The sequence below is a fragment of the Achroia grisella genome, unplaced genomic scaffold (genome assembly GCF_030625045.1).
Source record: "Achroia grisella isolate CSIRO2021 unplaced genomic scaffold, CSIRO_AGI_Agris_v1 utg900, whole genome shotgun sequence".
Lineage (NCBI taxonomy): Eukaryota > Metazoa > Arthropoda > Insecta > Lepidoptera > Pyralidae > Achroia > Achroia grisella.
In genome coordinates this window covers 5,212,744-5,238,030 of record NW_026713059.1, presented here as the reverse complement: position 1 = coordinate 5,238,030, position 25,287 = coordinate 5,212,744, and the positions used below count along the sequence as shown (strand labels likewise).

At 31.1% G+C, this 25,287-nt stretch overlaps 1 protein-coding gene across 2 annotated transcripts in view; it reads right to left on the bottom strand.

Moving 5' to 3' along the window:
- LOC131853250 (serine/threonine-protein phosphatase rdgC) overlaps positions 1 to 25,287 on the bottom strand; it is a 65,423-nt gene that overhangs the window by 4,747 nt on the left and 35,389 nt on the right. For both annotated transcript variants that reach the window (XM_059204093.1, XM_059204092.1), the window contains exons 3-12: positions 21,856 to 21,983; positions 17,074 to 17,164; positions 15,000 to 15,145; positions 14,458 to 14,622; positions 9,478 to 9,644; positions 8,984 to 9,020; positions 7,679 to 7,828; positions 7,231 to 7,311; positions 1,726 to 1,911; positions 950 to 1,205 (exon numbers count right to left, since the gene is read on the bottom strand). In XM_059204093.1, the coding sequence (XP_059060076.1) occupies positions 950 to 1,205; positions 1,726 to 1,911; positions 7,231 to 7,311; positions 7,679 to 7,828; positions 8,984 to 9,020; positions 9,478 to 9,644; positions 14,458 to 14,622; positions 15,000 to 15,145; positions 17,074 to 17,164; positions 21,856 to 21,983 (1,407 nt within the window). The remainder of the gene's footprint in view (positions 1 to 949; positions 1,206 to 1,725; positions 1,912 to 7,230; positions 7,312 to 7,678; positions 7,829 to 8,983; positions 9,021 to 9,477; positions 9,645 to 14,457; positions 14,623 to 14,999; positions 15,146 to 17,073; positions 17,165 to 21,855; positions 21,984 to 25,287) is intronic.

Sequence of the window (25,287 nt, the reverse complement as noted above, 5' to 3'; positions counted from 1 at the left end):
AATTAAATTATGGAAGATTATTCATACTACGTCTGTATAATCCCAAACTAGCATATAGTACGAGCTTGTACTATATTAGTGCTAGATAACTGATAGAAATATTTAAATGCATGCATAGAAAAACATCCAAATCTATACAAACAGATATACATGTGACTACATACTCGTAGATTTGTATAACGCGGGGACCCCGCGACTATCAAAAGGATGGGGTATATTAAACCGCTAGACCACCGAGGTCGTCGGTTTTAATTATATCGCACAACCTAAACAAAAGTCTACATCGAAATACTTATTGTCTGTCTAAAATACACATAGTACGGTACGGAACCTTTCGATTTGGAAATTGCTTCGCCCTAGTAATTAGTTACTTCAATTTAGCTCTATTCAAACATCACAAGCATCCACAGCTTTTCAAACATGCCATTCCACTTCACCGATCTTATTAAGACGCAGGCTGTAAGTTTATTGATCTAAAGAAAATTATATTCAACTAGCTATGGCCGTGACTTCGTAGCATAGTACCTATTTGGAATATCAAAAATATATAACTATTTTATTTATGAACTGAGTTGAATTAAACAACCGCGAAATTTTACTTGACACCTCAAACAATACATCAGTCAAAACGCATTCGAATTTTGAAAATTCGCGGAGCGTACAGACAAATAAAAATTCTGAAACTGATTGTTTTGCCTCGGTAATACAGCTGAATATTTTTTTATATATTAATAAATGTACATGCAAATGAGGTTCTTTTACGATTTTGTTATTTGCAACCTACCAATCGTAGTTTTCAATGGTTGTTCAGTTTATATTACGCCTAAACCTTCTTGAAAAATATTTTAAAATGACAATGAAAAATCCGTTACGTAATTTAGAAGAAAAAAGTGAAAAACAGACAGACGAAACCAGTGAAAGTCTAAATATACACAAAATAAAAACTTACCACTCTGATCTATGTCCATGCTACGGAAATTTGCCTCTAGCGGTCTCCGTGCCATCATGATCTGGTTATGAAGTTCCCTCATAGCGGAGGATTCGACCAGTCCAACACGCTGACGGAATGTGAGTCGTCGCGTGCGTGACACAGCTGCTGTATATTGCACGAACTGTCGCTCTAAAGAATTGCCACAGAGTTTCAAGTATGCCCCCTTATTAGAGCCAAGTTCATAGTAATTAGATGCTGAGAAGATGGTTATAACCTGTGATGAAACAAAATCTATATTAGAAAGCTTTTGTATTTAATTATATATATAGCAAAAAGTTATATAAGAAAATACATAAGCATATGCTCACTTTTACATTACATATTATTAATTTAGAAATCTTTAATAAAAATCTTCAAACACATGAACATTCATCTGTACTAGAGTCTGGCTCTATATTGTCTTCATCTATTTCTATTAACAAACAAGTTGCTTACTAGTTATAGTTAAGTATAATATTCATTGTCAATATTATACACAATTTATTTATTTAGCTTCAATGCACAAAAATAAAGTGTACACATATGGCGGACTTAATATCTTGCGGCGTTATCTACCTGTCAACCATGAGTGGTGCAGAGAAAGATTGTTCGCGGTGTACTAATATAAATGAGATATGTCCAAGAATGACAAGAAACGCATTATGTACGTTACAGTGTACTGTGTCAAGTCATTCATAATCTCGTCCAAGTGATTGTTATTTGTTGTTCAAGTTTATATCAATAAAAGTACGTACATTTCCATTATGTAGTAACTCATATCCACCAGGCTTGCATTCGTGACTTCGAATGATGAAGCTCAACTTGTTTTTCTGAAGGAAAGAAGTGGTTACATCGGGACCAAAATAAGTACCAGCCCCACGCAAAGCATTTGCAACGCAGCCTCCAGTACACTGAGGATCTGACCACAAGATGTCAAATACCTATAAGAAAAAAATATTATTATAGTACTATAAATAAGAATAATAAAATTCTAGGATCTTTTATCATCGAAAGTGAGTTGTGACAAAAAATAAGCAGTTTCCGAAATTATAACAATATCATATATTTTTTGTCATAAATATATCTCATTGATTTTTATTAAGCGATTATTAATTTTATACAGCAAACAAATTATTCTTTTTTCTTCTGTTGAAAGAAGAATAATTTATTAGACGTGCATATACTTAATAACAATATCAACACCAAAGAACAAATTAATCTTGCTAATAATTACAGAACACGGCTTATTTACAGTAAAACATAAAATATTGCCTAAATAAAATGTTACAGTGTACGGAATTTCTCAACATTTCATTTCAAGATCCAATGAAATTAGGATACCAATTCGCTTTTCTAATGTAATATAAATTCAAAAATTCGCTTTGTTCACTGAGTGAGCGAAATCGACTTTTGACTTCACTCATGTATCACAGAAGATACGCATTTTGGGCAAAATATTTTTTGTACGTAATTTTATCTTATCTGTGTTTTTGTCACAAATACATAAACCTAATAACTTATTCATTTCACCATTACTACTATTACAATGTATGAATAAGTAGTTGAAGATTTCTTAATTCCATAAATATTTATATTTATTACAAACATTTATTCATAACTTGACAAATTAAATAGCCTGCATTACCGCCATTCCTCTCCAATATACCTACGGTTGCTAAATAATCGCCCACGCAGCGCTCGTCGGAAATTTTTACCTGCCTATACTCGTATTCGTATATACCTATATTACTAAAAATATACCTTTACAATGTACTCTTAATTTACCAGAGTTACAAGAGACGTGATATTCTACATAAAAAAATGATACTGAGCTGTAAAATAAACATGTCAGTACTTAGGTAGCCTTGATATCGCCATTCGATAAATAAACTCAGAGCTCTCGAAACTCTATTATATTATTGTTTACTTAGTGAGGACACTGTGTGGATAAAATTGTACCTAATTAAACAACTTTTTATAAGTTTATGTATACATTAGGACACGGACTGGTTTCACTCTATTCTTTTTAAAGCTTTTTCATTAACATAAATGTATATGTATTATATGATATTTTTATATTTCTTGTGTTTATTAATTACATGAATCTAACAGGTTACCTGTATGGGGATTAGGACATCTTCATGAACAAATCTTTGAATAATAGGTACTGTCTACTTTGATATTTTCATGAAAGAATTTCTGTTTCAATTCTATAATCGAGATATTAATATTGTGATTTGTTTCATACTAGATGAAATGTAACATATTACCCGCTATATGTTATTTAGTGAATATGATCTGAAAGGAATTTCCAATTTCACAGCTCAACAGAGTTTGTAATCGGCGTCTGTGATGCATAAAACTTTAGGATTAAAAGTTATTGCGTTTTCTATAATTAAAACTTAGAAATTGATTTTGCATTAACGATCAAAATATTAAGCTTTAATTATAGTAAACGCAACTACTATAATTGAAGCTCAATATTTTGACCGTTAATGCAAAATCAATTAAAAAAAGTGAGATAGAGGAAAACCTATTTTGTAAGAGCCTACCCGGCACTAGTTTATATAGAATTTGCATTAGGAACATAACATATATTCAGATACCATAAATAATATCCAAGAAATCTTAATGGACAAATATGTTTATCGTTTCCATGTACCTTGTTATATAGAGTGAATATAGTTTCTGTACAAAACGTAGTGTAATATGAATATTATCTGTGCTAACCTTGTTGGTAATGCTTCATAATTATTACATACAAGACATAGAATATGAGCAAGAAATTCCATAAAACTTATTGTCGTCTCATAGAAGGCCTTATAAGCTCAAATATGTAAGTTCATAAATAAAAAAATCGTAGCGTACAGTCTGGAAAAAACTGTATCCGTAACTAGAGGCATGTACTGTTATAGGTTTATATTAATTTGGGATAACATTTCAGTTTTATCAAAATGTATTGAAAGTAAAGAGCCTATAATCTTTATGCAAATGATTAAAAGTTTTAGGTACAGCTTATTGGATATGAAACCGATCCCTCACTTGTCCCAATCCATTATACTTACAGGCATATGTACATTATAGTAATCTTTAAATTTATAGTCATTCCTTACAATATTAATTTTACTCTTTTTTTCGTAGAAAATGTTAAATTACATTTTATCACGTAGTTATATAAACCACTTGTTCAACGATATCTTATTTCGCTTTATTACAGTTTAAAGCGGTCAACTTCACTTAATAGCGGTTACATCGTTTAAATGCAAATGTTCTTATTATAATTTTATAATTATTAGAAATGAAAGGACGAGAAGGTGACATCTTCATGCCAAGTATTTATCCAGGTAATAAGATAAAATTACGAGATAAGAGGCAAGACATCTTTATCCTATACAATAGCTACGCATGAGTGATATCACATACAATCCTGCATATCTTATATATATATTTCTGTTTATGCACATAGTCTACGGTTACCGCTTACCATACCCAGGTGCCATTTAAATTACATAAAAAGAAGTAAGAAGAAATAATAAATTCCTGAACATATAATACATACAAATCGATTCCGGAGTCTTACAGAAATAGAACAGTGAAATCATCTAAATACATTATAATGAAGTTTATAATAAAATCAACCTGAGATTTTTCCTACATGGTAAATAATAAAAGGTTCTCTTAGCAATATGAATCAAACGTAATCTCTTGAACAGAAGACAAATTTTTAGAGAAAGTAGCCCTTCGGGCGCTGAGGGATCATAAAGCGGTCGCAGTAAGCTGTAACTCTATCGTGTGACACTCCGCAGGGGTCCAACCCAACCAAATTGTATTATGTCAAGGATAGCGGTTGCTGAAATTGCTTCCAACGAACGGAAATTGGATAAGATCAGTGATATAATAAACTAGAAAGGTGGTTCAGAAGCTGATGAAATCAATCAATATGTTATAGATATTCAATTTGATTTGATTTGATTTGAATCAAATAGGATTGAAAAATATATGCTCAGCTATTAAAAATGTGATGTGTGACTTTGTATGTTTATAACATCATCTTCCGTATGAGATAGGCGGAAATACGTAGGTACCTTTAATTTTTATCATCCACAACTATTCTTTTTTTACACTATGACTCATATCATTTAATACATATGTAATTATATGTACGTAACTGATGTGTTAACGAATAGAGCGATAACACATCAGTTACATATATGTATAATTGCACAATTTACATCATAACAATATAAAATCTATTTTAAACTAATTGTATTAGGTTTTGATTCTATTCTTTTTCTAATCAAGTACGGATATTGTACCCGCATTTTCGCATTTCATCGAAAGCGGGTGGAAAATCGTCTGGCCAAAAGTTGGTACTGTAAATGCTTGAGTGTTTATTATATGGAATAGATACTAAGTACATGAAGGTATAATAGGTATATTTTTTGATTGAAGTTTTTTTGCAAACAGCTGATAGATCTCACTTGATTGATTCTCACTTTCGCGATTGTTACCAAAACCTGTTTTTCTTTTCTTATTGTTTATCCTAGCAATTTTTAAACATTCTTATTTGTTATACCAATAATTTCATTGTATGGTAAGTAAACATATTTACTTCTCTCCATGTTTCTTTATCTTATACTTAGATTTTAAACTATACTGAAACACCAAAATCTATGAAGGACTCACAACTTGTAAACTTAAATATGCAAATCGATAGAGTTGCGCTTGTTTAAAACTATCAACTACAGCGCAAGTTTCGCATCAGGGAATTGAAGTTAGAAAACATACCGAGTTCATGCATTAACTATTTATAAATCAGGTTGTTACATACAGTAAACTTGATGTTTTAACATTCAAGTCTCGTATAATGAAATGTTAAGGTATACACTTTCTTCCCTTTGTTATTCGTTCGTTGGAAAGAGTTCAGAATTGGTAACGCCCACGTGACATAGCATGTATATACCCACAATGTTGTGGGATAAGATTTCTTACATCTCTCTTTAGCATGTAATGAAACGATGTTAAAATTAAATCTATATGTTAAAATCTATACAAGGTACAACTATTAGCCGTTTATAGATGTCAGGTTTTTATTTCTATTTTTTTAGCCAGCTATCCATGAAAAATATAAATATAGTAACCATGACACACATGCCTACAAGACCTGAAGAGCACTGACCTGTATTTTCAAGCTGAAACTTCTCCCTTACTATTAATTTTTAATAAAAGCTACAGCATAAAACAGTGTTTTAAATTAAATTGTTAGGCCTTAATACAGGACTGAAATTATAGTACCTACCTAATATGATTGTCGACAGCAATCAACTAAGTAAAGTCTGTCTGGAATAATTGTTATTGTTTCAACTTGAAGTTGAACGATAATCAGCACATTTTAAATCGACTGCCAAAAAACTTTGTTTATTGAGTATATATTATACGATATCATAATTAAAACTCAGTTGAGTTTGATGTTTCATTTTATGATCGATACAGCGATCAAGGATCTTGATAATTATGCATTATTACAAATGTGTTTTATATATTGTATAAAATAAGTTATTAACAAATTAAACTACTAATACTATCGATGTAACATTAGTTGAAACTATTAATAATAATAATCTCAGGACAATTCACACAGCGCCTTCTAGTCCCAAGTTAAGCTAGCTAAAGCTTGTGTTATGGGTACTAGACAACTGATACTAATACATAGATATATCTTTTTTTTTTCGTAAATACATACATATTATACATAGAAAACACCCAGACCGATACAAATAATCATACTTATGAATACAAATGCCGTGCGAGGATTCGAACCCGCGACCATCGGACGTAAAGCGGTGTGCTAAACCACTACACCACCGAGGTCGTCATATTAAGAAAATGGAAAATGAAATCCCTAGGGGTTGAAAATCAATTGATATAAATTAAAAAAATATTCCAGAATTAATTATATGAGCAATCTTTCAACAGCCGATAACCTACCTATTACGCACTTATAGGATTTAAAAGTAATATTGCTTTTAATAAGAACGATTAAATTTACCGTTAACCTTTTTTTACGATAAGAATACAAAGAGATAGATAAATAGTTTCTATATTTTTACTATGACCTGCAGGATGTGCTATGAATTGTTTCGACTATTCTATTGATTGATCGGCCCTAGCATGGCCGATAAAAGTTTCAAGAGGGAAAAGGCATTGCATCGATCGACTGCCGAATGTGAATTGTAAATGATTGATTATGAATGACTAACCTGTTTCCACTCAACTTTGTCGATAACTTCGGCACCCGAAACGGAGTTTTCAGTTACTGGAGGACGAAGTAGTGATACATACTGAAATACATCAATTATTATAAACAACAACACTTTAAAACCTATAAATTACTTCATTTATATAAAAGTTATAGGTCGCTTCCTAATAGTTATATATAGTAATACAGCCTAGTTTAAAGAATTGGAAATAATTTTACGTATTATACTAAACATTGTGCATGTTAGCGTAATACATATTTGTCATACACGGTGCCTTATTAAATACTATAATTACTTTTACCAAGTTAAGTAGATATATTTTGTAAGACAAATGGTGTCGTTTTTTATTTTATACTTTTACTGTAATACAGATTGTATTTACTGTATACTAAAAACAGTGATATAAAATATTTTTAAAGAGATATAAACGTAACAAATCTTGTCTAACCTTATCACGTTCCAAGCTGCGAATCATATCCAAATCCGTTGTATCCGAGATGCCACCATGTACCACAAATACTCGATTGTTGATGATAGTTCCAAGTGGCAGCCATCTATATACGCATTCTATCAGCTTCAGTAGTCTCTCCGCATTGTGCTGCACAAACGATTACTAATTATAAACAAGCTCACATGATATACCCTTTGATTTAAGTTCTCGAAAACTTTGAACATGAAAGTTTTAATGCGGCTTACAAATTAGGAAGTTAGGTGATTTAGTGATCGAATCTGTTAGAACTGAACGCGAAGAAATAGAGCACCTATCCGATAGTTTTAGGGTTGATCAGTTAAAGAAACTATTATCTCCCTTAACAATTTATGTCTGGATAATTAAATATGGTTAGACAGATAAATATAAAATATGTTTTTTTAATAATTACTGGACAAGTAACTACTACAGTACTGATTACAAACTATTGAATAATCAATACTGTTTGTATTTTATCTACACTAATATTGTAAATCTAAGGGGTTTAAACCATCCAAATAGATTGGTTGAATAAATTCCGAAACTGGAGTTTCTAATTATACAATCTTTTACTGTTAAAGAAAACTGTAGCCTATATAACATAACACTACAACTAATAGAAGTGGCATCAAAGAAATATGACGCAAATAGAGTTGCACGGATCAGGTAGTCTCTAATAAATAATTGTGTGGACTTATCAAAAAACCCTACGCGAGTAATTTTATTAAGAATAATAAAATCATTTCATTGTTTAAACGCCCCTTTCCTATAGTGATTGAAGAGTACAACGTTACCTCTACGTATTGACATTGGAGTTTGTTTTAGTCCTTACCGAGACACACAGACCCAAGGAACCTATTACTCGGCTCTTGGCCGTCTTGATAATTTATTGGACAACTTGTTGATTGACAAATACCTAGTAGAATACTACATTTGATTGATTAAAATAATGAAAGTAAAAAATATTTAGTTTCAATATTTATTTACGTATAAATAGTTCAACTTACTTTTGTTATTTACAATGACTACGTTTTGCAAACATATAATATTTAGAGTAAAATTATTGTCCCAGTAAGACACATTATTTCTTGGATTTTCAAATAAGGAATGTATAAAAATAATAACATTAAACTTGTGTCGATCGACAGCTGCTTGTGACCTAGGTCACTCATGACACGTTGTTATCGTCATAGAGATCAACTATTATGTCATATGGTAAAGTATAAATAGAATTGAGTATTTGAGTTCATTCGATGTTAGCTTTACAACAATAATGCCACTTACCCTGTACTTTTGATGTACTTCCTTGATGAAACCGTACCTGAATAATATATTAACAATAGAGATATGCCACATAATATAACACGGTGAAATAATATTGTAGAGTAAACAGAAGTTATATCGATAAACAACACCTTGATACATAATCATAAGGTAATCTCTAATGAAACGTCAAACTAGTTAATGAACTAGTTTCAACTCTATTAATATGGGTATAGTACTGAGGTCGGAACATATAAGCCTGTTTCACAGTCAGTTACAGGATTATCCATATTAAAAGAGAAATTGTCTACATATCATCACAGAAAGTGCTTTATGGGATAAACAGAGAGCTATATATATATATATTGTTACACCCTACTTTACTTAACTTTGGCTTAATTTTGTTTCATAACTCGTGAGTGAAAATAAAGACAAATTACGATATTTTGTTGCCACACCATCTAGTCCCATGAGCAAAGTTTGGTACTAAGCAACTAATAGAAATATTTTGTTACCTTGAATTCATTATGAGATCTTCATGATTGCCTCTATTTAAGTAGACTCCACCCGGAAACGCAAGCATACAAGCTAACAATAGGAGGAACACTTCCAGGCTCTTCTTGCCTCGGTCCACGAAATCACCATTGAATATGTATGGGTTCTCAGGTGATGGCAGGCCATTCTGCGTGATGAAATATTAATATTTTTTTACGTAATTATGAGCATGACTAAGCGTTAACACAAATGTATATGAAATAATTATCTACGACCTATGTTTCAACAGAATTCAGATAAACCGCTATTGTTCCATTGTGGCAGACTGAAAATTATTTGATATATATATATATTTATTAATCTATCAACAACTTATATAGCATATTCGAATATGTGTCTGTCTGGCTAGACCTTTCGTAATGAAAATTAATATGAAGATATATTGAATCACGAGTACAAGCATAGGCTATATTTAGATAAAAAGGCAGACAATGTCGTGTATACCAACCTAACAGCTAAAAATATCATCAACACACATAATAATACTATTATAAACACAAATACCACAAAATAATTGTAGGCAGAGATTACTTATAAGAATAACGGACACTTCTGCAGTATTCTAAGCACACTAACATGTACTTATTACTACTTAAGCTCAGTACCAGATTAACATAATATCGTAACCTGAAACACATTTAGATATACACTATACAGACAATCAAATGTACAATGTACAAGATTGATTGTACATATTAGTAATAATTTATAAATAATTTGATTGTACCTAATACTCAATTAACACTAGTTTTAAATATATGTAGATACACTTAAAGATTGTCGCTTCAGGCTTCAGAATTGATCTCATTGTGTTATCTAAATTTAACCGGATAAATTTAGGCCCGTATGTAATGAATTTATATAAATACAGCTCCTAAATAACTTTGTGCATACCTAATCATAAATATTACGTAGCTACTGAAATTAGAACATAAAAAAGTCCAGTTTCATTAAACATTTATTAACTCGCTGGCAACCCTATTGTTCACAAAAACCGTAAATTGAAACTTCCAAACTATATACGTAAAATATTTCAAAAGACTATCGTAAACTACTAACTACTTTTATTTCACTGTATTATATACTGCCTTGTACAATAATATGTATGTATATTTATATACATATGTAGGTAAATAAGATATTAATATAACCTGACAAACAATTTTCACATTTTGCTTTCGCAGATTTATTGTCACGGTGAAATATAATAAACGAGGAATAGGATGGCGCTTAATGTTACTGGAATAAAAGCTTATCGTATACTAAATTACTCGGAGTAATCTAGTTAGATCATTCACAACCATGTAATTTATTAGAATAGACATTTATTTATGTATTAACACTTCATTCTACACGTCTTTTACAATGGACTTTAATTACTGAGTTGTATAGAGAATAAAAGGCGATATAGATAGATAAATAGATAAGAATCCATATTTGTATATTAGTACAGATATATATATATATATTATCATTTAAGGCATCTCTTGCAGTCAACTCTTGGGTAGATGAGCTAAAACAGCAAGTGATATATTGCGTATGAATAGAATAGAGGAGTAAAAAGGCATAGTAACATTCTATAAAAAAAAAATACTAAAAATAACACACTATTGCATATAAGTATAATGCTTATAATAATTTAGTCCGTTACCAGATGCGGAACATGATGAAATAGTAAAACTTCGAAAAAGTGCGTTATGATTCAAAATTCTAACTGTCCAAGTTATGTCAAGACCCATATCAATTCCATGTGTCGTCTCCGACATTTCGCAAGTTACGATTTCTCTAACAATTGAACGATCAAAATAGGATCCCAATTATAGCTTCGGAAATATTAAATAGATCCTGAATTTATAAGTATCATAAAAAATAAAAATTTGCGTTCGAAATCATATCACACAAGAAATATGACGATAATTGACAAGATGGAATTATTTTTATAGACCTACATTTAGGGTGTTAATTTGTTTTTTGTAAAGGAAGAGTGTTTTTAAATGAAACTGTGACCTCTTCTCATGAAGCGTTTATTGCAACAACTTAACGTTTTTTAAATTACATAGGGGTGGAGTATCCACCCTTTTTATTGGTGCTCATATGTGTCGCGTGATGAGCGGTGCTTCTCACTGGTCGATTGACTGATGCCGTCATCGACGCTAGGTTTGACGTCGACCAGTGGTGGTTGAGGATGGCGCCTGTGACTTTGAGCATTATACTACTCACAGCAGATTTGCTACTACTGTTTTAACAAGGGATTTCAAGCATAATGATAATCTCGTCGTATCGTAAATTAATAAACCACTATAAAAAATTCTCACTATAGATAATTCAACATGTTCTTAAAATCATACATATAATAAAAGAGTTATGATAAATATATTGGCATTATTTATTTTTAAATAAACAATTTGTATAATTACTAAAATAAATAACCTACTTCACTTTACTCACTTTACTAATAAAATAGATAAAAATTCTATTTTGTCAGTACAGAGACCTAAGTAAGATATTTACTTACGTAATACAGAAGCTTATCGAAATAAAGCGGTTTTCACTGATATATCAAAGCAAAGTTCCAGTAATATTTACATTGGTTTATTCCAATCAGTTCACAAGCTAAATAACACCTATAGGCTATTCTAGAAACGTAATAATCAGCTCAGCTAGTATTAAATATAATTATAGTATAAATGCATAAGCAGAGTTTATTCAGCGAATCCTTATATTTGCAGCGATGACCGCGGACGACCGCGGACACGGCTGTTTACGCAACATGTCGACTGCCAATCAATACCCAGCAGCGTTATGTAACAGTTATCCTTTAACTAGTACCGAATTCCCCTTTTTCTAAGTCAGGACCGAATAAAGAACGAACCGTAACGAAACGAAACGCTGCGTTAAATTGTCTTTTAAGTACTTAATCTGCTATCTCATTAACTTTTTGCATTATCCATAGATGATGGTTACTGTTTGCTGGAAATTATTGTACAATAATAATAAAAATGTGTCTTGTATGTTCATGTGTTATTTTTAATGCCAAGACAAATATTTTATTCTGTATATTTTACACAAGAAGAAACAATACAACAGGACAGCAAACGCGTCTGTTCTTCCATTTTTGTTTTTTTTTTTTTGAATTCTTAATTTCGTAGACAGGCAGTAGGTATAACTATATATAAGGGTTAACTCCAAATCGATGCTAAACGCACAAATATGCATTATAACCCGTCATCGCGTGATTTTTAACTTTACATAACATTTTTGTTTGTATGTTACTTGCTATTGGAAACTCTTTATCAAAGTTTTATCATTATATATTTAATGGATTTAACAGTATGCACATTTCAATATCTAATTATTTACATATGTGTCCTCTGTTTATTTTATTGACTCTGTTTAAGACCTTTATAAACCGTTTATACAATGTTATCTAAATGCAAATTCATTGAATTTTTTTAAACTTGTATTTAACATTCGGCATGAATACAATACACGTCGAAGAGCCATTAATCATGAACATCAGGTATATTATTATGGCAATATGATCTAAATTAGAAGAAATGAATTGCACAGTTGAAAATAATTAACAATAATAGTACAACAACAATGCAGGTATATTAATGATGCCATCCGGCAGGCAAACCGGGCGGTCAATCAATCAAACGGCTACGCGACAAGGGGCACAAATTAGATGACGCGTACGCCGCTCCCGGTGTTTGTGTTAGGTATGTCTGTATGTCCCGCGGAGCGACCCTCGCCCACTTGACGTCAAAACCAACTCTAATGAGCACCAATGGAAAAACAAGTCCGAGGAAACCTTACACAATAACATAGCAATCCGACGAGCTAAATATACCCCAGTAGAGACAACACAAATGACTCATACATACGTAATGATAGTTATAAAGGCGAAGAAAATATTTAGATTATTAGAGAAGTGCGCGTCGTAAATATTTTTTATAATCAAATTCATAGAGGAATACCTACTTATTTAATGTAAACATACAAACAGAGGTATCCGGTATGCTAGACCAACTGATATTTATTTTAACATCCGAAATGTAAGAAGACTACAAAATGTTGAAAAAGTTTGTATTATTTTTTTATTTACAATATAAATAATTATTGTGGGGGGAGGGGTTAGGGAATTGCTAGTAATAGGGACTAATTGCATTACTACAAATACGCCATGTCGACTTCCGCGTGGTTCCCCAAACACGGATGCACCATTTTATAATATGTTCATCTATTAGCGTAATATTAATAATTCGAAAGTATTTCGAAACAAAAATACAGTGAAGAAAATTATTTTTAAATTATTCAAATATAAAGTTGAAAATTCAAAGGTTAAAGTTCTGAGATTGAATCTTGATGGGATCGCCATACCTACGCAGTCAAGCGTTCCCCTAACTAAGCTGTCATCGCTGAGTCGGGGAAATTCGAGTTAATATAGATATGCAAATTATTTCCGACGTGTTCTTCCTACATTTGAAATTACTCTAGTTACGGTATTTATTAGCAAATACATATATTTTATATGTAATTGGAATGATAAACAACAACATCAACAACAACAACCTTAAGTGGTAACCGTAACACGAACAGCACCACGTTCATCACATAATGTGATGACTCATGCATTTTCATTCCGAACGCTTGGTGCTTGATGCATTTTCATTCAACCTGCTTCGCGTCTGAAATAGGTAAGACTGATATACCTACCACGCAGGGGACTTTTTACAAAGTCTATCTCGGTGAAGCATCAATATTTTTAGAATAAACGATTTTTAAGTCAAGAAAAATAACTAAGTACCTACCTACACAATAACTGCCTACTAAAGTTTATTTGGAACAAGTAAATGGGCCGCAATTCTACATAAAGTTAGAATATTATTCTCTAGCGCGGATTTTTAGTTCGATGCATAGTTTATTATGAAATATACCTTATGAAAAATAACCAGCAAATCATCCAATTTCCCATGCAAATCGCCACAAACAGTTATCTGACTGGATATTGACGTGGTAGCCACATTGATATTTGGTAGTCTTTTCAACACCTGCGTAGCCTCCTTTAAGATTTGAGCGACATGTTTTGGGTGCAGGCGATGCTGAAACCGATATTAATATTAGTAAATTTTAATTTAACATTAAAGAAAAGTATATTTAATGTTAAACTAAAACTAATTAACAATAAATTGTTAAAATAGTGAAAGTAGATTTACAATGATTTGAAATATATTTTATTATTTTGACATATCTTGGTGTATCTACAAACACGTAATAACGGCAGTCTTAAAACACCAAAGTCACATAGAAACTTGAAAAGTAGAACATCCTTTTAATTGTAATTGAAAGCAAACAACACTTGCTTACTGCTATTTACCAATCGTACAAAACATAAATAAGATTATTCGTTATTCTAACCACTTAAAAAAATAAGCAAAACAATGCCTCGCAGCATTCGTAAGTACTAAATTAAACTTACCTTTTTTTTCCTAAAAGTTTCAATCAGCAGGTCGATATCCTTTCTCTGAAGCGGAAATTCTATGTCAGGACCACGTGTAGGCTTCGGGGGAGCCGTCTCGTCTACGCCTCCTCCTTCATCCGACTCCTCGGAAAACACTTGCTCTACTACAAAATAAGTTTAATTTTCAGTAGGTCCCCCCTATTTTTCGTTTACCAAGTTGTACGCGATACAAAAACTACGACATCTTTAAGAGAAAACAAAAAAAAATGTAATGAAGATACCTTATAAACTTACTGTGGATTTATATATCCTCATTAATAATTACTTACCTACTTAAGAAACAATGCTTTGCCCATCAAAACCAAAATACTCTACATGTAACGTCAATCAACTGTGACATTCGACAGGAAAGCTTTTATTTGTCTGACATTTAATTCCGGAGAACCACTTAATTTTAGGCGTCGAATCGCTAAATAATTTAATTACGAACTTCGTTACCGACTCCAAAAATACATAGATAGATATACACATTAATAGATAGCTAATATTGTTTATTACTACCTAAGGATTTTTATACACAAAATATTTTTTTGGAGACATCAAAAATATTAAACTTGTATTAGTTCAGGCGATTTTATCTACAAGTTCATTTAGAAGCGTGTAAAACAGGAAGAAAGTTCACTGCAGAGAGATTATGTAAGTGACAAGCGTAAAGACACTATACCGCAGTGTCGCGTGTTCCCTACTAGTTACAAAAAATGGGAACAATAGGAATGTCCTCGCATTGTGACATGAAAGAAATAACACTCCGCGTGCTAGATTAAATTTAATTTCCCTAGTGTAATTTGCAAATGGATAGCTTTTGTAAACATATATTTAAAACGTGTAAATGGTATAATAATAGGCACCCAACATATCAATGCTTAACTACACGTATTATTTAACTACATGAAAAAATAACATGACTTTAAACATATCTCTATAAATTAAAATTACCTGTCACGTCGTTTATGTGGGATGGACTCCTAAACTACTGAACCGATTGCACATTTTATTTGGACATTATGTGCAATTTGAACCAACTTGAAAGATAGGATAGCATACATCTCAATTTATAGTCGCAATATTATTTAACCTTAGCCACAGCAACGCGTGGCCGGGTTTGCTAGTTGTTATATATAATGAAGGAATGAATGAAAATGAATGGATCAATTAATTACTGGGAAGCAGAGTTCTATTTACAAATTCTATAGAAATGTTTAAATTAAATATATAAAAATTATTAACAATTAAGATAGATACTTGAAACTAATGGGCAATTATAAATTATATGTGGATCTTTATCCAAGCAATATTAGTGTAGAACGAACTTGTCCCAGTTTATACCGGATATTCTACTTTATTATAGCAGTATATATATACAAGATGAAGGGTTTATACCATATAACAAATAGACTTCAAAATTACGAATTCAGGTAAAGCAACAATTGCTTAGTCTTTTTTATAACCTACTTTTTCGAGACTCCAAACAAACCCTCAATTCCTGTTATTGGCATATCCGTTCAGTCTGTTAGGGTTATTTCCTAAAAGTACTAGTCGGGCAGTGACAGTGAGTCAATAAGTGCTTAAATTGGATCGTATAAATACAACGCAGTGCGCGCGCACTCCCGTTTGTGAGAAATTCACAAATGCTGCCTGCATTTCCGAGCACAGGTAATGCCACGCCAAAAACAAATTTAGAACGTGTCTACAAAATAAATATATTTCGGATTTAAAACTTGATCCTTCGTAATAATAGTGGTTGTCTTTTAGAAAATAGAGTTTACTCATATATCTATACAATTATAGTATTTACTCGTACATAGTACATACGTACGTAGTTGTAATATTATAAAGTGTCATTCACAATTCCAAGAAAAAGCTGAAATCTAAAAACAAACGGTTTCCCATAGACATAAACGTGAAAATAAATAAAACGACCTTTACTTGAGCGTCCTTTAAAACAGTGACATAATTCCTTTGTGGCATTGTTATCCGGAGCCCGGAAAATGTATAATGGATGAAAATTCCGCTGTAAAATAACATAACTTACACACTGAGGCAGTCCTCGAGGTTCGTTCGGAGGACGGCCGTCCACTGGTGTCCCTCATGTGACTCAGTAATGCATTGAAGAAATTGTACAACTGTAAAAATATGTTTATTTAGGTTAATGTCCTCAAAATAAATGTTATAATTAGTAGCCGTGGTTGATTTCATTTATTAAACAGTAGGTAGAGGTATTTTAACATGCAGACAAGCTTTCACATTATAAATAATATCATTGTGCACAATTAGTTATATAGAGAATAAAAGAGAAGAACAATCTTTTACTTGAAAATAAAACCAATTAGACATAAGTATGATTATTAGAAATATAATTAATGCATCATAGACATTTTAATAATTTCCATGAGGAAAACAACAACACGAAATAAAGTTACACGAAGATACAATTATGGAACAATCGTGTCACTTCTGCTTAGATGTAGTAACATAACTTTGTCGGGAATCCATTCTTCGTAACAGAACACTTCCAAACAATGTTAGTAGCTCATTCTTCCAATCAGTCTTTATATTAATTGACAATGTATTTGTTTGTTTGCTTTTATTTCATTATATCAATCAAACTAAGTTATAAATTGTAATTTATTTAAAAGTTTCGTTATCATTAAACTACATAGTCTACAGAATAACAATATCAAGGACAAAATTGAATTATTTTTGATGATTTGTTACAATCGACTGAATTTAGTATTCATTGGTTTATATTAATTATAGTACTTAATAAAATGTAAGACAATTAAATGCAGTGCGTTGTAGGATACCAATGGAACGAACAACGCAGAATAAAATAAATTGTTTTTTTATTTAAAATAGACTTCAATATATTAAATCGAAGGGTTTATATATTATTGATTTATATAATAATATAAAATGAGAAAACTCTATAGACAAAATATATTTTCACCTCAACGATCACGGTCATCCTACTGAATAGATAAAGAAACAAAACCATTGGATCATCTAACTAACTATGGGTCTAACTTCAGATCCAATTTATATCTTTTTCTTTGGTTAGAAATGTAATATATTATATGTAGTATACATATATTACTAATGAATCTAATATATTAATTAATATACCTACATTCAGTTAATGATCAGCTTAATTTTCGCCACCACTGATTTTATTTATTAATAAATTTTGTAATCAAATGTCCTTGAAGTTCTTAACGTATCAGCCGTTCAACTCCAGAAACTAATTTCAATCTAATGACATTGGATTGCTTTTTAAACTCTTAAATTACATAGACAAATATAGGCAAAATACTCATTCCATGTGGTCAATGAAACAATGATGAATGACTGTAATCTGTTATTGATTTATTTGGTTTAGTTTAATTACATTTAAAAAATAGACAGTGGATACATAAATGGATTGGACTATTTAACTGGCTGTTTACTTATCACTCCCACTATAAAATTAAATACCTTATTCATACTGGTATTCTCTAGGTACATGAGTATTTTATAAATAATGTGGTCACGGTATAATCTATCAACAGAGCTTTTCTGTGCATAACTTTGTTCAGTGAAATCGAATGATCGGAATGAAATGTTCAGTGAACACGGTGAATGAATGGGAGCGACACACCTCACCAACAGCTATATTGCTGTACTGATCCCCCACTTAATATTAAAGTTAGCTAATCTCCAAAGCCACAGACTTGTACTAAATCCACAATGTCACTTAAGTGAACCGCAGATAAATGAAGCGCACTGCAAACTATTCACGATAATTATATAGACTATACATAAAATATTACCTAACTCATTCGCTTCCTAAACAAGCTTAAGTACTACCTAATCAATATATGAAATGGAATTTTGAGTAATTTACATATTATAAACATAACAGTATACGAACTAATAAGATTAACGAAAATTCGCGCCTCAGTCTCATTTGTAAAACGTTTTCATTTTCATATATTATATCAAAATTATTTTAATTGAAAATTTGTACTATGAATTTTACCTCTAAATTTTATCTATACCTACCTATATACGTAAAAAACGATGTTACAAAAAAGAAAGTTCAGGAACAAATTAGTAGTCATCAGTATTTTTTTATCGTTTCGGAACTTTTTAATATTATAAAATAATTTTAATGTTATTGGTTTCAATTATATACACAATACAATTATCTTGTTAAATTTATTGACATCAGAAAAATATATTATTCATGTATATAAATAAACACAAGTCAATTCAAAAGTATTACAAATACATCTGATTATAGTAAATATTCAAGTTGGTCAAACCATAAATCTTAGACTGACCTGTAGCTAATTCTTATACCTTCCATAAGAAAAGTTGTTACGTAGAGAAACAAAATAGCAGCAATTAGCCCTTATGAATATATAACAAACACCAAATGAGTATCCTTTTTATTAAATTGACATGAAAAAAGGTTGTATGCTTGCCTCTATTATAAGGTAACAACTTTCATAATAGCACTTATGATAAAATGTTTGCAATAAATTTGTGTAACAAACACCGTATCCATTTTATTAACACGGGCGTCAAACAGGAGAAGGTTGTAAATTCGTCTCTATTTTCTGTGTTCCTTTGCTATATTATATTTGCATAATTATCGAGTCCAAATTAATTAAAATAAATACGTATAAGATGTAAATGTGTTATATGACCATATATGATTATACCTAAATATTTAAAAAACAAACAAAAAGAATAGCCCTCAGTAATGTTTTCTATCCAAATCCAGTATTGCTCGATTAAAGTTACTGAAACTTGTTTTGTAAGTTATATTTCGGCATAGATAGCAGTTATATTACAAGATAGGAGGTGATCCGCTGAGTATCATCACATACCATGGCCATCGTATCATAACGTGAGGTCCGAGATGATTAACATCTCTGACTCGGACTCGGACCATAGTACATAGACAGCGGTTGCCACTTACCATAAGATGGCCAGTCAACTTGTTTTCTATTCCATGAACATAAAAAAATATTATAAATTTCAGAATAGAGTTACATAAGCAATATAACACATGACTTCACCAGGAACACGTTATCAAAGAGACCCATATTCATTGTTAATAAAATTGACAATTGTGGTGTATTGTTGTAAATTCTGATTATAAAACGAAATACAGTGATGGAGATGTGTGACGGGATTATTTCCATATCCCTCGACATTCCTGCCAGCGGGCGTCGTGTGCCTGAATAACAGTAATCTAAATAATTGTCTTTTTATTCAAATTTATGTGCCAAAACCAACAGATTGTAATTTTATCTTAATGCCATTTTTATTTTCAAAATCTAATTCTAATAATCCACCATTTGTTAAATGTAGCTAAAGAACTACTATCATTTTTAATCAAAGGACATCACATCATGAAACACAGTAGCGTAAATCCTCGACTTTGATTATAGGCCAATGAAGTCTGACTCAGGACCGTTTCTTATAATAATTCAAAAGGGAAACCTATGTTCAGCAGTGTACACAAAATTATTGATATAATGCCATCCACTCTAATAACATAGTATTATCGCCATACATCTTTCCGCTAGGTACGGCAGAGAGAATTGTTAATAATGAAAATAATGACGGTACCATTCGTAGACCGATTTTCATGTTGATAAATTCGTAGGAAATTAACTTCAGTGTCAAACTACTTTCATATTCTTTTTTTTTAATATATATATATTTTTAATGTGTATGTATGATGTAAATGATATAGAACACTTTGGTAAATAATATCATAACCGTCACAACAGCAATATAATACGTGACAGTAATAACAGAGACTTGCGGCGCACACCGCGGGGAGGATACTTAAATTAATAGTATTAATACTACTCCCATCGATTGCTCTGACACACGTGCCGCTTCATATTAACATTGCAATGTTATGTCACTAAGTTTTGTATATTCCCTAGCAGACAATACTATTTGTATCCTATTTTCATATATATTTGGCATATTTAGTAAACATTTTCATTAAATAAGTTATTAATAGATATATAAGTACCAGCCGCCATGTGAAACCTCAAGGCACAGCTTGTTGATTAGAATCTTTTTAATACACCATATAATTTAAAAGAAACGGCACCCCTCTCGTCATGTTCTCGCTGCACTGTATCGCAACACCCACCCGTGCTCTTATCTACCTCATTTTCATTTAGCTTTCACTCTTATTTTGTTACTTTGTCGGACTCTTAATGGCGAAGTATGATGTTAAATAGCCTATAACTTTTCTTAAAAATTGGGCTATCAAATGGGAAAAGGTATTTTCAACTCCAAGAAGTTCCAAAGATCAGCGAGTTTCAACAACGAGACCCTTCAGCTTTATATATCAGTATAGATACAAAATCCCCATTCTGTGCTATAACTCTGCTATTATTAACTACATATATGTTCATATATACATTATTACTTCATTAAAAAAACATGCCAAGATGAAGTCTGCTTGAAACTTTTTTCCTAGTTTTATGTTGGGAGCTTGATATTAATATCGGGAGATCATAAAGAAGATAATCTCGGTGACTACCCCTTTGTATAATAAATGAAATATTCCCCAATATATAAATATATTTTTGTACTATTAAACTGTATTATGTTACCTACACAAAAATATTTAACCCCACTTCAAACATCTTTGAAAAATGTGTTGAAGTAGGTAATTGGTTTTTATTCCTTTTGTTTCTAATAAATCATCATAAATAATAATAAATTTCGTATATTACTCCATTGTTCTTTCTAAGGAGGATAAATATTGTTTTTATAATATGAAAGTATAGTAACTCACCTTGACTTGGTCCTGCTCTCCAGCATATTCAATATTTTGAAAGATCGTCCAGGTATAACGCCTTCGAACTTCCATTCGCGCCAAGTACCGTCGATACCACTGCTGAATCAGTATGGCCGCCTTCATTGCTGTAAAATAATTATGTATTAGTATAGCCAACTTGGTTATCAATATGTTTTCTTAATTTAATAGTTTCAATAATATTCTTCAACTTTGATTTTGAAACTTAAAAAGATAAGTGGGTGATAAATATTTGTCGTATTTATTTCAAGTATTATTTAGGAAGTTCCTTTAAAACGCTCTATAGTGTATATAGTATTCACCATAATTAATCAAATACATATATTATACTAGCAATCCGCTTACGGCTTCACACGGGTATTTTACAAAAATATCATCATTCTAATTTATACCGGCGTTACTATTGCATATTTTAGCATCAAAAAGTAGTTAATGAGACATAATTGTAAATGTTAGACTTTTTTGTATACCTATATTGATTTCCTGTATAAAACTGAATTAGATTTCTTTGCTCCACTGTTAATAATTTTCACGCCGCAAAAAAAATCCTGATATCCTATATCAGGTTTTTTTTTGGTATTTTTGATATACTTAAATTAGTTGATAAATGTAAAATGATCAAATATTTTCTATATTTGGTCATTTATGAAATTGGCATATACAATTTGTACTTAGTCAATATTAATCTCGGTTTAATTAAAGCCATTTAAGAAAAAAAAAGAATAATAAATAAATTAGAGAGTACAACGAACGCAAAACATTTTACAGCAAAAGTGTAGTGATGCTGTTGGCATCAACATTTAATATTAAATGTTTCTGATTGAACTAAAAACATTCATATATTTTATCACTTCCTGCGCCACTTATAGCAGACGTTTATGTTAATCCTCTTGAAAATAACCACCAAACATCAAAAAATAATTGGGAATTTAAGTAATAAACCCAAATACAGCGTTTCTTATCCCAACGCATTCAATCAAAATGTAGATATACAAAGTGTTAGGTTTTGTTTTATAAGTAGTATTTATATAAAATACTGTTTTAATACTGGTAATGCACATCGTAGACTAAAGAAACGAAAGGTAGTGCCAATACTAAGACGGAGATTGATGAAGCTGAGCTGGTATGACAGGAGTTCAGAGGTTAGAGCGATTACTGTGGAACATAAATAAGCATAAATGAGCATTTCTATTACTTTTATAGAGATATAAAAGTAATTGGAAATATTGTAATAGAAATGCTGATGAAAATGACGAATATCGACTTTATTTTATTACACAAGTAATATCTAAAATAAATATTATTGTTAAATGTTTAAACTCGTTTGTGTTATAAATTTCTAATTCTATTCCTGTGTGACACACATGTAAAGTTACCAGAACAATATCCATAAACATTATTCACTCATGAATATGGAGTACAAACTCTAGGGACATAAAGTACATAGATATTATCATTACCTCTAACTTTACTAGCACTATTTTACCTGTTTTAGATAGTTAGAGATATGGAATGGTGCATTTGCATTAAGTAATGTTAGTTTGCTCATCGTAACAATTTGACTAGAAATTAATGATGATGATGATGATTTCCAGAACAACTGCATGGCTGTCAATCTGACGTGATAATATGCTACTGATTCCTCATTTCAAAGAATCCCCTCCCCCTCTCAATTTAGATACGTTATAAATGTCTTTTCATAATTTCGTTATAACAAAAAAAGCACGATGACTGATTAAGCCGTTAAGGTTATAAAATATAACAAACTACCATTCATGTTTATAATATTAGCTAGGATTCGACCATAATTGTATAATGGTATTTTAACTCTTTAAAATGCCTACGCATATATATACAATCTTATCTTGAGTTTAAACCGATTTCCCTAGGAAGACTAATGCGTACAAGATCATTTACGAGGCTTGCTTGAAAACAAGGGTTTCGCACGACGCGGACGTGACGCCCACGTTCCTGATCACTAATTTCAACATGTCTACCAGGGAGAAGGGGTTATTAATAATAGTGACATTGCTAGCGATATACCCATTTCATATATATGAAAAATATCGTTATAAATTCCTGACGAATTCGCAACAATAGGTGAACTGACCTCACCTCACTTCATCATCATCATATCCTCCACAAGTGCCCATCTAGAGTCTACCGTACACGCACTTGAATGCAGTATATCATCATCATCATTATTATAAAAAAACATGTGTAATGTTGTAATACAACAACAAACTATTTTATCAAAGTAAAATTGATTTTAACTAAATAAATTTATTGAATGTAGGTACACACACGTTATTTTCTTAACATAGTTATAGGTAGTTTACTATGAAATTCTTATATACTATATAAAGGAAAGGAAATAAAGGGTTCGGCGCAGGTACAACCACGGGCAATGCTTAGAGTTATGCAAATTTGTGTATCTGCATACCGCAAGTTACATTAACATATAAACAGCCGACACCCTAACCTGTCTTCCCTAACCTTTATGTATATTTAACTAGACAAGACTCCTTGGTATTCAATTTACATCAAACCTTGAATCTTTCAATTATATACAGTTAATAACATTAACCTACAGAATATTTACTCTACTATCTTTTTAACACCCATATTTTCTACAATAAGTAATAAATTAGACTGCTTTCTGTAATGGTGTCTCTTGAGGAAACCTTATATAAAGGTATCGAAACACCTGATAAAAACCTGCAAGGTCACAACTGGGGTTGTGTAAATAAATTATTAAAAAAATTCTTAATATATTATCTAAAGTTTTGGTAAATATACAATTTATTTCACTATGATTGATGTGTATAATCTATGTCTATTTGTTACATTTTCGCGAATTAATCTGAACAGATCCTAATTAAATTTTACGTTAAGATATATTATATGTATTATATCACGAGGATGGATATAGGTTATATTTTATATTAAATAAAACAGACGAAGTCACAGAAAGCAGGTAGTATTATAATATATAGATAATAAGACAGACATGCTCAGCTTTAGTTATGCATGAAATTTACAATATTTGAAATACGTGAGACATTTATTTACACCTGGATGTAAATGGAGGTAAATGTTATGTTAAAATTGGAAAGAAATCTTTTTTGTCTTGCATTTAAATTTCAACGTTTGGGTAAGTATGAAACAACTTAAATTGGGACTTGTGAATATAATTATAATTTTATACGCTTACAATCGAACACTACTTGGTATGACCACTAGACAAAAAATTAAAGTTGTTTCAATTCATTTTATGGCAGTTATAAAAACGCAGATTATGTTAATCACTCAAAAAAGTTTTTAAGTAACCGTTGCCGTCAAGCAGTTTGCTTTGTAAGTTGAGTATCGACTGAAGGTTCTACTTATCATGAGAAGGCCCGTCATTTGGTT